At 39.3% G+C, this 15657-nt stretch overlaps 1 protein-coding gene across 7 annotated transcripts in view; it reads left to right on the forward strand.

The window, feature by feature from the left end:
* Nucleotides 1-13105, forward strand: part of LOC140342915 (host cell factor 1-like) — a 39497-nt gene extending 26392 nt beyond the window's left edge. For 3 of the 7 annotated variants that reach the window (XM_072429289.1, XM_072429290.1, XM_072429287.1), the window contains exons 17-26: nucleotides 1484-3158; nucleotides 4226-4437; nucleotides 4557-4992; nucleotides 5549-5860; nucleotides 5929-6038; nucleotides 6287-6421; nucleotides 6617-6802; nucleotides 8405-8702; nucleotides 9205-9268; nucleotides 9772-13105. In XM_072429289.1, coding sequence (XP_072285390.1) covers nucleotides 1484-3158; nucleotides 4226-4437; nucleotides 4557-4992; nucleotides 5549-5860; nucleotides 5929-6038; nucleotides 6287-6421; nucleotides 6617-6802; nucleotides 8405-8702; nucleotides 9205-9268; nucleotides 9772-9811 — 3468 coding nt within the window. In that variant the 3' untranslated portion in view covers nucleotides 9812-13105. Of the gene's footprint in view, nucleotides 1-1483; nucleotides 3159-4225; nucleotides 4438-4556; nucleotides 4993-5548; nucleotides 6039-6286; nucleotides 6422-6616; nucleotides 6803-8404; nucleotides 8703-9204; nucleotides 9269-9319; nucleotides 9403-9771 lie in introns of those variants that run through there. The other 4 variants (XM_072429288.1, XM_072429292.1, XR_011923205.1 and 1 more) reach the window with 3 other exon arrangements.
* The last annotated feature ends 2552 nt before the right edge of the window (nucleotides 13106-15657 follow it).

The following is a 15657-nucleotide window of genomic DNA, read 5'->3' on the forward strand; positions in this document are numbered from 1 at the left end:
GATTTCTTTGTATTGGACTCAATACAGCTTTTTTGTATTGAGTTCAATGCAAAGGAACTCCAATACAAAATTTTGAATTGCCCGCACCGACGCATGCAGTGACGTCACCGGGAAACCCCGGTGATCGTCGCTGCACTCGCCGGATGAAGCCAGAAGACATCTCCGGTGGAGCTGCGGGGAGAAGGTGAGTATTATTTTTTTTTCCCGATCGACGCTGGATCATCGCAGCGGGCACCAGGTAAGTGAGGGGATTTAGACAGTGAGAAAAGTTCGGGTTTATCGATTTTTGCAAAATCAATAGACCAGAACCAAGGTCGGGTTTACCGGCCAGGTGGTTAAACATACAATTTGTTCAGTTATTGTTACTTTGCTTCACCTCAAGACTTCAGCCATTTCTGCTTCTCTCCTGCATCCCGATCTCATCTCATCACTCTGTCCCTCCTTTGGGTCCTTCTGTCCTGTATCCGGTCACTGCCGGCATCGACGCACACTTAGGCTGGGTCTACAGGGACTTGAAATAATCTGCATATTTAAAACGCGGGAAAACATCCTATTGAAATCAATGGAAGTGTTTACCCGCGTTTTCCAGCGGTTTAATTTTTTAAATGTTGCAGGCAACGTTTAAGATAAATGTCGTAAACGTGCCTCAAGGAAACTTTGTGTAGATTAACCTATTGTAATGTATAGGGATTTCAAACAAGGGCTTTAAAAGCCTCGGGTTAAACGCTGGGGAAACAGTCTGTGTAGACTAAGCCTTAGTTGATTTAGTCCACTGGAGGCTGAATTCCCCCTACCAATCCTTGGTCATGATTTTGGTCTTTCAGGGTCACAAAAAAGCTTGTTATGGCACCATAATGGGTAGAAAATCGATTGTATAATATACAGCAACTCCAATTGTCCAGAGACAAATTGTTGGGTTTATTGACACATTTACAGACCAATCACACAGCAGTGACAAGTCAGGTTCACTTAACTCATTGCATTCCAAGACAATGATATCTGTATCAAGAAAATGGTAATCTGTATTTACAAGTTTAAGATAGTATTCACAACATTGAGGGCGATATTTGTCAGTGGTTATGAGATAGAAACTTAAAAAGGCTAAAATATCTTCAAAGAACATTGAAATGTCCTAGTGATCAAAGTAAACCAAACTTTCATGAATTTAACCACCCTACCATTTTAATTCCATCCAAATTTCTATGCAAAAAGCGTTACATTTTTTGCATGTAAATTTATTTTACATTGTAGGCTATAATTCTTGGGCATAAATCACCAAAATATGTCCTAAACTTTATAATAAACTTTAACTTATTTTTTACAGTTTTTTTCAAAGTTAAACATGTAATGTAAGTGTATAGTAGCATATATATGTATTTGTGTTGGACTCAATACAGTCAGTCAGTCATGATTTAAATATGTAAATTTTAAACCTATTTGTCATGCTTTTTGCTTCTACTTTAAATCTTTATTTCCTCCTTAGCAAATATCACAGCCCACCCAAGTGACATTAATTACAACTTCCAGTGGTGTGGAAGCTCAACCAGTCCATGACCTACCTGTCTCTATTTTGGCTTCACCAACTATGGATCAACCCACTGTAACTGTTGCAGATTCTGGCCATGGAGATCAGCCTCCAGGCACCGTAACACTTGTATGTTCCAATCCTCCTTGTGAAACTCATGAGACGGGAACCACCAATACTGCCACCACCACCCTTGTGAATCTTGTTCAGCAGCCTGGAGGTACACTTCAGTTTTTGTGTGAAGGCCAACAACCTGGAACCTTTGTAGCCACAGCTTTGGGCCAAGCAAATGGTAGTGTGGTCAGAGTTTGCTCTAATCCTCAATGTGAAACACATGAAACTGGAACTACCCAAACAGCAACAACTGCAATGGCAAATATTGCTCAGAGTGGTTCAGTAACAAGAGCTTGCTCCAACCTTCCCTGTGAGACCCACGAAATTGGAACCACACATACATCAACTACTGCAATGGCAAATATTAGTAGTGAGCAACCAGACACGGTCTTAAGAGTATGTTCAAACTCTCCCTGTGTAACCCATGATACTGGAACTACACAAACGGCAAATATTGGTGGCAAGCAAAAGGGAAATGTTAGTGTGTGTTCTAATCCACCATGTGAGATGCACGATACTGGCACGATCTCAACTTGCACAACAGCCAGAGCAAAGCTTGCCAATGATCAACATAACTTGCAGAGGCTGCTAAATCCTCTTTGTGAAACATTACAAACCATATCCACCTGTACAGTTATGACTGTGCCTGCTAGCATTGTCAGTGGGCAGTCTGAGAAGGTACAACAGTTTTGCAGTAATCCACCTTGTGAAATGCATGAAACTTCAACAACCAACACGCCAAGTGTGGCAACCTCAAATCTGACAACCGAACAGCTAGGCAGGGCCTTGCAGGTGTGCTCTAATCCTCTATATGAAACTAGTACTACCCACAGGCCAACCACTGCAAGACCAAACCATGCACCTTGTGAAAGCCATCAAACTATTTCAGCAACCACTGCCATGTCTCTACATGTAGAGTTCATCTCTGGCTTGTCAGGCCTTTTAGAAGTTGCAGATTCCTTTAGTAATAGCAAAAAAACTGAAGAGCCCACCCCTGTACAAACTAAGGCATTATGTTCAAAATCTCCCTGTGAAACTCTGACCAAGTCCAATATAAACTCTGTTACATTTGAGAATGGCCAGGGATCTGCAGGAGACTCTTGTGAGACCCATCAACCAAGTTCCACTCGTACCACCATGACTGTTGCTGAAGTCAATTGGGTTGTAAAACCATTGTGTTCTAACCCACCATATGAGACTGGTAGAATAAATACTGCAACAACAACTTCAAATATTGGAGCGCAACAGGGTGAAAGTTCCCAGCAGTCCTCTATTGAAGCTGGACAGATTTCCACAACATCCACAGTATCTGCACCCAACACTTTAGAACAGCGTGTGTGTTCAAACCCACCTTGCGAAACACATGAGACTAATACTACCAATACCGCAACCACATCTACATCTGACATTGGAAATATTCCTGCACAACAAATCTGTTCAAACCCACCGTGTGAAATGCATGAAACGGGAACTACCCACACAGCAACCACTGTCACAGCCACCATGGGGGATAATCAAGGTGAGGATCTGTTTTTTTTTTTTTTTACACGCTTTGTCTGAATTGTCTTAACCTTCCTAAAATGGAAGAACCTTCAAAATTATCTGTTCTCACAGATCCTGGTAGTTTGCAGTTAAAAGTGGATTTTTGCAAGCTGTATGTTGGTATGAAAGAATAAACTAAGGAATGTGGCATTATTTGACAAAATTAGTTACTGGTGGTCAGTAAAATACTCTTAGGTTCATGATTAGTGTTTCCCCTATGGATCATAGTCGGTGGTTGCAATATAGGTAAGGCAAAAATTGTAAATCCTGAGAAGAAAAGGCTGGTCCAATTTTTTTCCCCCCCACTTGTGTATTCCTTTAATGTTTACGACCTAATGTAATCATGTAACTTGCAAGTTGGTTTTCTGCGAGTGGTCTTTGTATTCTATTGCAAACAGAATAATTTTGCCCTTTAATACATGTTTACCGGTCCGTATTTGCCAGTCTGAAAACGATGGCTCCAATAGACTGATTTGTTAGGTCTTCCACATTTATGACTTTATATTGGCAGTTTTCGAGCAGAACTCTGGGATAAGTAGTAATTGCTGCACATGCGTCTAGATACAAGACACGGTGCGGTTTGTCTTTCATTTCTAAGCTATAATCAACTGGAAAACTTTACCTCCTGCACTTTCATAGTGCAAAGTGACTGGTCTTGTATGCGCCCTGTGCTTTTAGTAGGAGAACTTGCTGATTCACTCAGAGCTGTGCCTTCTGATCAAGCTACATTTATCTTGTAACTGGTACATTACCAGTTGGGAAGGCTTTGCATACATTAAATGGTTTCTAACTAAAATTACAGTACTCTGTTCACCTTTTCTAAAAAGTGTATGATTAAACTATAAAGGGCAAAGGTTGTTGTCATGGATCATAGAATGACTTATAAAAGCAATGGAATCCTATTGGGAGTGTAAGGTAAATTGCCCGACATAAGTTTTTTTGATCTTTGCTCAAACTTTTTTTTCTTCAGGTCTTCGATTCTTTTGTTCATGTGCATTGTAAATTTGTGTAACAGATGCACATAGACTTCTTATTTCTTTGTAGAACTGCCAGCTGCAGCCGGCCAAGGAGAGCATGGGACTGTCCCCACAGAGGAAGCTGCCTCGGGTAGCCATGCCGGTGCTGTTGCTCGTGCATCCCCAGTTACTATTGTAGCTGTTGCATCTTCGACTTCTTTAGTACATACAGTGGAGCCTGTTTCAAGGGCCGTTACAACTGTGACTCGGTCCACAGTGCTCCCTGGACTTTCTGTTCCAGTAAGTATTTTGAATTTAAAATGTATATCCTTTTTCTATGCATAATGGGTTTTAGGCTTGCTTTACCTTTTTGATTTTTAACCGAACTGGTAAGGGTTTTCTTTTTCATCCCTTTGCAGAATATTTCATCCAAGACTGAACCAGCTTCCAAGGTTGCTGTACAAAGTTCTGAGGCCGTTCCTTGCATTGAGCAAGCCGAAGCCCAGCTATCCTCTTTACTCCAGCCTTCTGAAGATGTTCATGCAGAGGCAGAAGTGCAGGCTATGGAGTCTGCAGTGCCAGAACAAAATGAAGCCCAGCTGCATGCAGCTATAGAAACAGTCCAAGGTCAGGAGGCAGCAGCTTCTGCTGTGCAGGAAGGAGTGGAACAGCTTTCACTTTCTCAAGAACTTATGACAGAGGGGCAGACAACCACCCTAATGGTCACAGGCTTAACACCTGAGGAATTGGCGGTGACTGCAGCAGCTGAGGCAGCTGCACAAGCTGCTGCCACAGAAGAGGCCCAGGCATTGGCTATTCAAGCTGTTTTACAAGCTGCACAACAGGCAGTGATGGGTAAGTTTATTTTGCGGAGGAGGGAAATTGTAAATCAGGGATGTTAAGGAAGGAAATATGTTATCTAACAGATGGTGATCTTTGTTAGTTGATGATGGATTTTAGTTTGGAAAATGAAGACCTTTAGTTTGTCTTCATAATGGTGGCAACCCATATACTTATTCTGGTGTCCCCTGGAGTAATACTGTACATTAGGTTCTGACTTATTTACTTGGCTGAAAACTCTTCCCTGCTGTATTTATTGCTGGCTGTGTTTACTTTCCCTAATTCTCTGATCTGAAAAACATAAAGACCATTACAAAACCTTGAGAAAAGTTCTAGTCTGTCTTCACTCAGCATGCCAGCATGTGTCCACACAAGACAAATATTAGCTTTACTATTCTAATATACCAATCAATCCCCCACCCAATGCATTTTAGCTACCCAATCTGGCTCCAGAAAGGTTATTTTACGTAGAGCACAGAACTAGGAGCAGATAGTTGCACGTTGTTAGTTTGTGTGTACACACAATGCTAATGGTGTTAAAACTTGCTTGTTTTCATTATTGGTTTCCAAGCAGCAGCCAGCGAGCCAATGGATACTTCAGATATGGCTCATGCTGAGCTTCGTCACCTTACATCCGAAGGCCCTACCACCACAATTCCAATAGTGCTTACCCAACAGGAACTGGCTGCTCTGGTTCAACAGCAACTACAAGAAGCGCAGCAGCAGCAATTGCAGCAACTTCAACAGCTCCACCATGTGCCTACAGAAGCCCTTGCACCAGCTGACAGCCTCAACGATCCTGCCAGTGAAAGCAATGGACTCAATGAGTTGATGAGTGCAGTGACTAGTTCAGTTGCTCTTTTACCATCTACAGCCACAAATAGTGAGTATCAGAACCATTTTTTTTTTTATGTATCTTTTATCGACATTAATATGGCTTTTCTTTATCAGGTTTGGCTCCAACAAATACTTTCACAGCAGCTCAACCAGTGGTAATAGCCAGTCCAGCTAAATTACAGGCAGCAACAGCCCTTACGGAAGTAGCAAATGGCATTGAATCGGTACGTCATTTAATGTGGGCATGTTCATTAAACTGATGTCTTTGTTGTTGGGATCTTTCTTCTTGATGTCATGTCACTGACCCATAGGAATACACATTGGGGTCCCATCTTTGCTTTTAATTTAAACTGTGGTGCTTTCTGTTCTTGGAGTAACCTTTTAACGTGAACTTTTTTTTCTATTACCACCATTCTAACAAATATATAAATTGTAAATATGTATTCACTGTATGCATTTACTATTTTTACAGAAACGGGATTCTGCTTTTCAGCAGCCTAAGACTCCCCTGAAAAAAGTGAGTCAATGGTTTGACGTTGGTGTAATAAAGGTTTCAAATATGATGGTGACAAATTACTACTTGCCTGCAGATGACTCCACCAATGATGTAAGTAGGATAGTCACAGACAACTTTTGGCCTGTGTGTATATATGGAGATAGATAGATATATAGAGATAGAGTTTGATATATATAGTTATATATAGATCTATCTTGGTTATGGTGCAGCAGGTCAGATGTATACTTAATTTTGAGACTGGGTTTATTGAATACATCTTGACACTTGTGTTTTTATGCTTTGCAGGCTGACTCGGGTGTCCTACCAGATTACAGTCAGTTAAAGAAACAGGAGCTACAGCCAGGCACTGCTTATAAATTCCGTGTAGCGGGAATAAATGCTTGCGGTCGTGGACCCTTCAGTGAAATCTCTGCCTTTAAGACTTGTCTACCTGGTTTCCCAGGTGCACCATGTGCCATTAAGATCAGCAAGGTACTAACTGTTCAGTGTTATAAGTTATGTCTGTTTTGCAGATAAACGGTTTCCCCAACTGGCAATTAACATAATTAACAATTAACACATCCCAATATTAAGGCATAAAACCGTTAACTATACTTATGGTATTATTGAAATAAAACATTTATTGTACAAGTAAAAAAAATTCCAAAATTACCAAACCATAATTGATCATTTTGTCGCAGTTGTCTCAATCTGTGAATCCACTATATACAGTAGGTTGGTGTGGTCCTGTTTATGGGCATAAATTTAGATTATTTATAGTTGGTCACTGTGCATAGAGGAAGAATATTGCTGGTGTGATTAATACTAGGATTTGTGGACATTTCTTCTAAAGGGAAAAATAGGTATTGGATATTTGTATGGCTGATCTTCAATAGTATATTTATTTTATATTTTTTTATATCAATGTTCTATTTATGCATTTATTTTGAAATTATTTATTGTGTGCTAGAGATAATGGAAAGTTTTGTACTGGCTAAATAGATTAAGGATATACATTGAACAGATTGATATTGATTTTTTTAATATTTATTTTCATCTATTAATTACGAAATTTAGTTTTGAGTATATAGGTAAATATGCACATTTAGAGTTGCACCTACTTCCATCAACCAGTCTTCTATACCCTTGGACCATTCTTTGAGAGAACACCGCCAGGTTATTTGTGAGATGTAGGAGTTATGTCAGTAACTGTTTTTTTTATAATTATAGTTTAATGTTCTTGATTTATTAAATTAATTAAAAATATTGTGTAGTGTAGGTCTCATACTTGAAAGATATGTCCTGATGAACAAGTATCAATTAATGTATTGTAATTTTGGAAGTAGTTATTAAAATCAAATATTTATTGTACATGAATAAAAACATATATATAGTTTAATGCCTTAAAAGTCCTGTGATTTGATATTTTATGCTTTGTTGTATGTCTGTTTTGTGTGTCAATGGTTAAGTTTGACAGACCTTGCTTGCCAGTCCCTATGTTTAAACACTGTTGTATTACCAAGGTTGTGATATTGCCTCTCAGCAGAAGGTTTATCTTTTATTATTTTCAAGCCCTTTAGGGTGCTTCTCTTCAATTCCTGTTTGTTGTACTTTTAAATGCATTCTGCATTTTGCAAGTTTAAAAACCTATTGCCTTCGTTCAGGTAATGGATGTATGGTGCTGCAAGTAAGGCTCATACAAAATGTGTATATATTAAACATCTGCAATGCATGAATAACAAAAATGTGTTATTGTAACCTTAAATGGGATGTTGGAGCATTTGTCTCGCAGCATTGCCTCATGGAAAACTAATAAAGCCAGGAGCTCCCCAGACACAATAATACCAAAACCTGCATACTTCAGGCTGCTTTTCCAAAAGTTGTTGGGTTGTGCGATTTAGGATGCCTAGATTTTTATTGGTTTTATAAAGGTTTAATTAATTTGACAATACGAAGCAACTGTAAAATATGCAACCTATATATAAAGCTTTGTTTGTGTGTCTACGCAAATTCTCTCTACCTTCTGCTACACCAGACAGTTTTACTTCCACGCTAACCTATGTTTAACAGACTGATTACTTTTGGTTCCTGTAGAGTCCTGATGGTGCTCACCTTACATGGGAACCTCCCTCAGTTACATCTGGGAAGATCATAGAATATTCTGTCTACTTGGCTATCCAAAGCAGCCAGGGTAGCGAACAAAAAGCTACACCACCTGCTCAGCTGGCTTTCATGCGGGTATACTGTGGTCCCAATCCTTCTTGTCTGGTACAGTCCTCCAGCCTGTCCAACGCTCACATAGACTATACCACAAAACCTGCCATCATCTTCCGTATTGCTGCACGTAATGAGAAGGGCTATGGACCTGCCACACAAGTCAGGTGGTTGCAAGGTGAGCATTTGCTACAGTTCAGTTTGAAGATCTTGAGTACTTTCCTTATTTGAGCATAGCATATGATACATGATGTAAAAGACTTGACACTGATACACATTCTTTTAAAGCACCAATACAACTCTGTACAGTAAATAAAGGCTGCAGATAATAGGCCTTCATGCATTACAACTGCAAACTAGACTTTGAAAGATAAGCGAACCCTGTTGATTACGTGTACACTTTTGCATGTCTAGGTTATGGTTAGTTTTATGTACTTGAGAGGATATGGTCCATTGATCTTCAAAAAGAATGACAGCAGTAATTTAGGTGTTCCTAATGACTGGTATAAGATGGCACAATAGTAGCACTGGCACTTTCAAAACCTCCACTATTTGCACCATGAGTTTCTAATAATTTCACAAGCTTAAGCTGAATGATTTTAATAGGACTACAAGTTTTTAAGATGTATGTGGCACTGTGTAATATATATATATATATGATATGTGTTTTTTTTATATAGAGTCCAGCAAGGATGGTTCATTTGGTAAGCCTGGAAGTAAACGCCCAGTATCGTCACCAGACATGTAAGTATTTTTGTTGGCCTGTCAATTTATTTAATACTCCTTTCTCTTTAGCTCAATAACTGGATTGGTCACCTGCTGATTCTGTCTTTCCCTCTACATCCTGAACTATAAAGCCTTGAGTAATGGCCCAAGCAGTAAGTCTCCTATTTAGTGTTTCATGTTTACGGATTCCACAGTTAAGATGAGATTGGGAAGAAACTGATGTATTAAATGGTATAGACTGTAGACAGTGCTGCTTTACACAGTTAAAATCAGTGGTGCATTCTAATTACTTCTCAATCTGAGTGAATTTGGCTCTCTAAGCAAAGTTTGAACTTTATTCTAGGTTTTCCCATGTGTAGATTACACTAATTAGAAATTTGTTTTGATTTGTGCATTTCAATAATGTCTCATCTCTGCTTGGTACTGCCTTAGTGTACACTGTGTTTTTATATACTCTATATTGGCTGTGTGTTCTGGTCTGTGGAGTAACCATGTTATTAAAATATTTTTTTTTTCTTTAGGAAATCTGTTCCTAAGAAGACAAAGCCTGACCACCTCTGATCAGTCTCATGCACAGCCTAGAAGTACAGCTATCTCCTTGATCTTCCTCAAAATCTTCTATATCCCCACTAAACATTGTGCTTTTCTATCCCCCTTCTATTAACATTTATGAGAGACCTTTCCCCCCCCATAAAAACTGCTTTATTTCTTTGATGTTGTATATGTGGGGAGTATTACAGGAGCCAAAGGAATACAGAACAATATGGACTCTCATTGAATGACAAGCTGACAGGCCTGCAAACTCACACGTCTTAAATGAACTTAGAAGATTTGCCCAGGTCTTTTTTGACAACAGAAGCATTAGAACATTATCCATGGTGTAAAGGTTTTAGGACTTAAGACCATGGGGTGTCACAAATAAAGTTATATACTCTTTGCAGCTCCATCCTAATGCTCGCTTTTGAAATAAGTCTCTGAACAGTATGGCCGCACTAAATTGGTGATGCCACATCCAGTTGTGATTCTAGGATTGACTTGCATAACTATCCCCCCCTCCCCTTTTTTTTTAATAATGGTGCAGATATTTCCACATCCTGTTTTATTTCCAGCATGGCTTTGCCATATGTTGACTGGATGTGTGGTGCTTTCTTTTCACCATCACACGTTTTTTGTTTTCTTTCTGGCTGACTTCCAAAGCTCCAAATAGGTATAAAGCGGCACATCTTTATCTTGCAGATCGAACAGTCTGTTCATCTGAATCAACTTGCTGTGTTGAGAATTAAAAAAAACACCAGCCAATGATTTCTTTAACCATGGGCACCGAACCACTTTCACCCCTTTTTGCCTGACTCATTTGGCACTCCGTTTCGAATGGAATACCATGCCACCTGCATTGGTGTTTTCTATTCGAATAGTTGTACACATAAGTATAAATATAGATGTATAAATATATACAAGCAGTTGCGGCTGTGTCATAGCAGATTTTTCGAACTATTCATTAAAAAAAAAAAAAAAAATTTTGTTTGCTGTAGCTTAAAGAATGAGGATTTTTGTACAAAATCAAAAGAACTTGTTAAATCCACATAGGGTTTACATCATCTGTGTGTGTATTTGTACATACACACACTCTTTGATCTGAGTTTTTTTTTTTTTTTTTAATCTTTAGCTGGGTCCAACTGTTTTGTTCTTGGGTTTGTCAGCCTGCTATTTGTACCAATCAGAACCCCCAAGCCCCCCACACTTTGTAATAGGGGTCCTCCATGTTCTGTGATTGCTTTAAATGCAAGGATTCCAAAAATCCTTTTGTCTTGAGAACGTACCTGAAAAGTGTTGAAGGCAGCATGTTCGAGGCATTCTAGGAGGAAAGTGTGTGCTGGTAAAAAAAGGATTCTGACAATTCTATGAATTGCCAGCTTACTTTGTTCCCAAACTTTCAAAATAAATGTACAATAATGTACAGCCTGTAATAGGCTGCAGTTTAATTGGATGTGTAACAGGTAATAGTTAGAAGGTGTGGTAAGAAAAAAAAAAAATCCCCCTACCTGCCTAGTAGGAAAGCTATTGCTTCCATTGTAGAGGAGTTTATGAAGTGAACAAATATTACAATAGTGCTATGTCGTTTTTGTGCTAATTTGAATAATTAAAGACTTTGTTTTTTTTTTTTTTTGAAGTGGTGGGTTCTTGATTTTGATTTTATTGTCTTTTGTGTGGGTCATGAAAAATCAGGTGTGTGACATGTGTCCCCTGATGGATCTGATTGGTCAAAGGCCTGGAACACTGCAATCTGTAAGTGATCTTTCTAGTCTGGCTAGCAAGGAAGCAACTGTGCATAGGCCAAGTGTTTAACTTCAGGCTGAGGTCCAGGATCTTCATTGGATTTAATGGTCTAGACTGCAGGAAATTTAGTGGGGCATGCTTTACAAGGAGTGTATACGGGTTTGTATAAAATTTTGACTTGAAGATTGCTCCTAAGGACTGGAATTGAACACCATAAATAGACAAAGTATATGTAAACTCAAGCAATGATCTTTTCTTTCTGTCTGTTAAATATACATGGTTACTTGTTTGAATTTCTGGCAGCTTAAGAAATATTTTTTGCATTTCTCAGAGTTGTACTACACATTCTATAGTGTTATCAGCCTTGTCTAGGTTAACTCTGAACTTCATAAAACCTTGCCCTATTTTATGAAGGGGGTATTGTGTAGTTTTAACATTTCTTCTCTGGCTACACAGCTGCTCCTCTATAGATATAGTACAGTAAGTGTGTGCTACTGGCAGGATTAAGTGAAAACAAAGTTTTCTAGCTACCACATCACTTAGAACACCAACATTTTCTCTTTATGCTTAGATATACGTTAGATCAGTGTCGACCATTTTACATTAAGGGGAACCCTTAAAATAACTTTCAGGTCTTCAGTAACCCCCTATTTTATAATTACTGTGTCTGTAGCTCACATTACATTAGCCTGGTGGTCGTTTGGGGGAATGTTTCCCTAACAGATCATTGGTGTCAGTTAAACTGACATTAAAGAGACAAATTACATAAAATAACCTCTGGAGGAACCCTGATAGAACAGAGTTCGCCAAGTGATCTGTCTTGTGATCAACAATCCGATCGCTATTGGGCACCAACAAACTTTTCCAGTCAGTATGTTAAATACCATTGAGTTGCAGCTATTGGCAAAACAAGTTCTGCTAACTGCAAAGCTTGGAAAGTGTGAACATTTCCCACATAGTGCATAAGGAGTTACATTTTACATACAGCACAGCAACCCGTGTATGGGCATGTTTAGAGGTAAACTTCTAAACTTTGCAGGTGGCATGCAGCATCTGTGACGATGGTATGCATTTTCAAACCACCTGAAAAAGGATTAAAATAACAAATGTTCCCAATATTCGCTTTTTTTTTTTTTTGTTTTCAAGTAGTACCGATTGGTATTGCTTGGGTAAAATAATTTACCCGATTGGGTAAAATAAATGCTACTGAAAGAATATGCCTTTACACTCCGTTTTTAAAAGGTCTTGTTCTTGCTGCCTGTCTGGTACATTTTCATTTGGCCTCTGCACTGGTTGGTTTGAGATTACATGTGAATCCACAGGAAACTTGACTGACATTTAATTTAGTTATGTGTATTGTTTGCATTACACTGAACCATAAGCTTTTTGCAACCATCAAAAGCAACATGCTTTAAAAGGGTGCAAAATTTATTAACAGGTGGACAGGATGTCTCGCCATATTGAAGAGATTTGCCACTTATTTTTTTTTTTTTTTAGCTAGCAAAAGACAATAACTATATTTTAATTTTTGAAAATGTATTTGTATGAATGTTAATAAATGCATTTCTTTATACTGAATAGGGGTTACACTTTGTTTTTTAATCAGGAGCTACAAATTCCAGTATTGGGTATTGTACTATGCAGCGTGGCAACAGAAAGAAACCCATTGTGTGTGAATTGGAAGAGCCTTACAAAGTATCCTTGTTTGAGGTTTTAGATATAACTATTATATAAAGTAGAAAGTTTACTTAAAGGGTAGTCATCCAACTTAGTAGCCAACCCTGGGGATAATTTTATTATTTTGGAGATGGAAAAGGAGCAGGCTTTTTTGGCAAAATACAGTTAATATGACTTTTTTTTTTTTTTCTTTTTTTTGTAATAGAAAATTATTAAAACCTAGATCTAACAAAGGTCGGCTATGCTAGTTTCTATGCTAGACATAGTTTTCCTATATAATCATTGGTGTTTTAATGGCCCCATGGTATCATATCACATGGGAGGAGAGTAGTAGGTTTGACTGGATCCATTGGTTTCTTTATCTCTCATCCTGACGTCTTTTGCCAAAAGGCTTCCTCAGGATTATTTGAGACCAGTATCGGTTTCAAGTGATGAAATTGTTATGTAAGAATGTATAAGGTGAGAAATCGCTCAGCTGGTAATTTTACATCCTAGATCACTCTTGTCTGAGTGGTCCTTTCTGGCTGGCTGCTGACACTCGGCTTGGCAGACCAAATAGTTACATTCGATGCTATGTACAATCTCTCCCTTATAATAAGTGACTGGTTTAGAATACATCAATAATACCCTACAAGATAAATAAGGAAATGTCATTGCAACCAAACCTAGCCTTAGGTGACTCCACTGCATTGAAATGGCACGGCTTCTAAAATTCCTGGCATTATTAGACCAGTGGCCTCTGCCTCTGCGTGGCCCCGCATTGGACTGTTTTATAGATGCAGGGACTTGTAGTAGTGGTGCTTCTTCTCTAATATAGGCTTGTTCCAGGCTGAATGTTAAGGAAAACGTCTTTGTTTCCATATGAAAAGGTTTTTTAACTAAAGAAGGAAAAACCTTATCCATTTTTTCAATAAACTTCAAGTTTAGCCTGCGACTAAAGTTTTTTTAATTTTGGCCCTCTGTGTGTATTTGATTTTGACACCCCCGAGCTAGAGGATCACTCTCCCTCTCCTTCGCAATAATTTGCAGTGATAAGACAGTTTGTAGTGAAGCTGCAAATTATTTTGCAACGGCCGGCGTTACAGTTGCCAATGTTCATAGCTACCGGTGTTCGGCCATGTAACAACTAGCCACCCACCGAATAAGCAGCCAATTGTAGCTGATGCAAAACTCTGCTATATGGCAGTAAGAGGGTCCTAGTCATACTTTTTGGTCATGCTTTTACCAGGCTATTAAAATCTTTACGTATAGAATATCAACCTTGGACCCAGTCCAAAAAGAAAAAAAAAATATTGACCTTTCTTCTATGCACAAATGTCAAAAGTTCCCTTTTGGTTATAACTACTGAGCCCATCAGAACTTAATTTTTGCTTTTATTGATATCTTGTCAGTATATATCAACTGATAGCCAGAGGGATGTACACTGCAAAAGTACTATTTCTGAAAATAAAGGGGTTTCCTGTGAATCAAACAAAATCAAGAATCTGTGCTTGAACACTGTTTTATGAATAGTATCCATGCTTGCGGGCAGAAACTGAAGATTTAATGTGTACAGCTAAGAATAGTGGCACACATAGCAGTTTGTGCACAAATGCAGGTTTCTAGTTCAAAGATTGTAGTGTCAGTTATTGGTAATAGTCTCACATTTTTGGGAAGAATGGTAAATGGTTCACAATCATGTAATTACCATGACAGCCAATCACAGTTGCAACTAGGGATGAGTGAGCAAGATTTGTAAGTTCGATCTTGCAGTGAATCGGGCCGTTCTCGCTTACTGTACATTTAAGCGAGACCGGCCTTGTAGTTTGCCATAAGGTAGTGTTCTCGCCGAACAAACAAGGGAAAATGCAGAGGGCGGGAACGGCGGGGCTGGTAGCGAATCATTTGCTCCCAGGATGCACAGCAAGGCCCAACAGCCCAATCGGGAGATATCTGAGCACAGGCATATATACAGGGAAGGAGGGGGGAGGGGAGGGGTTAGTCACTCCATCTTGTGTTCTGTGTCAGAGAAAGAAGCAGGGAGAGGTAAGGAGCCTTCTGTATTTCTTGAAATATACATATTGTGCAATTTTTGCTGCTACCTCTTGCTATCTAGCAAAATCGGTTACTGCCATACAACATTGTGGGCTCAGCTCCCTTCTGTGACCTGATGGCCTGTGCCCAGCGTTAGTGGAATATACCAAGCAGGCATTACTTCTCCCGCACAGCTGTTCCCAGTTTACATGCACATGTAATGGGTAATCTCTCCCAGCCATTGGCATTCTCGGTGTCTAGTCCAATCCACGTCACCATGGACAGCTGGGCAACCAGGCACGGACAGGACAGGCTACCTGTCCTTCGCCGCTCACTGGGTGGCCTTGCATAGCTCAGTGGGCGGTAGTGTGCAAGAGGCATTGCAGCACCTGTTAATAGCCCCTGCCAAAGGTGTCTGGTGGGAAAGCATGGGCCACCCC

The sequence above is a fragment of the Pyxicephalus adspersus genome, chromosome W (assembly GCF_032062135.1).
Source record: "Pyxicephalus adspersus chromosome W, UCB_Pads_2.0, whole genome shotgun sequence".
NCBI lineage: Eukaryota > Metazoa > Chordata > Amphibia > Anura > Pyxicephalidae > Pyxicephalus > Pyxicephalus adspersus.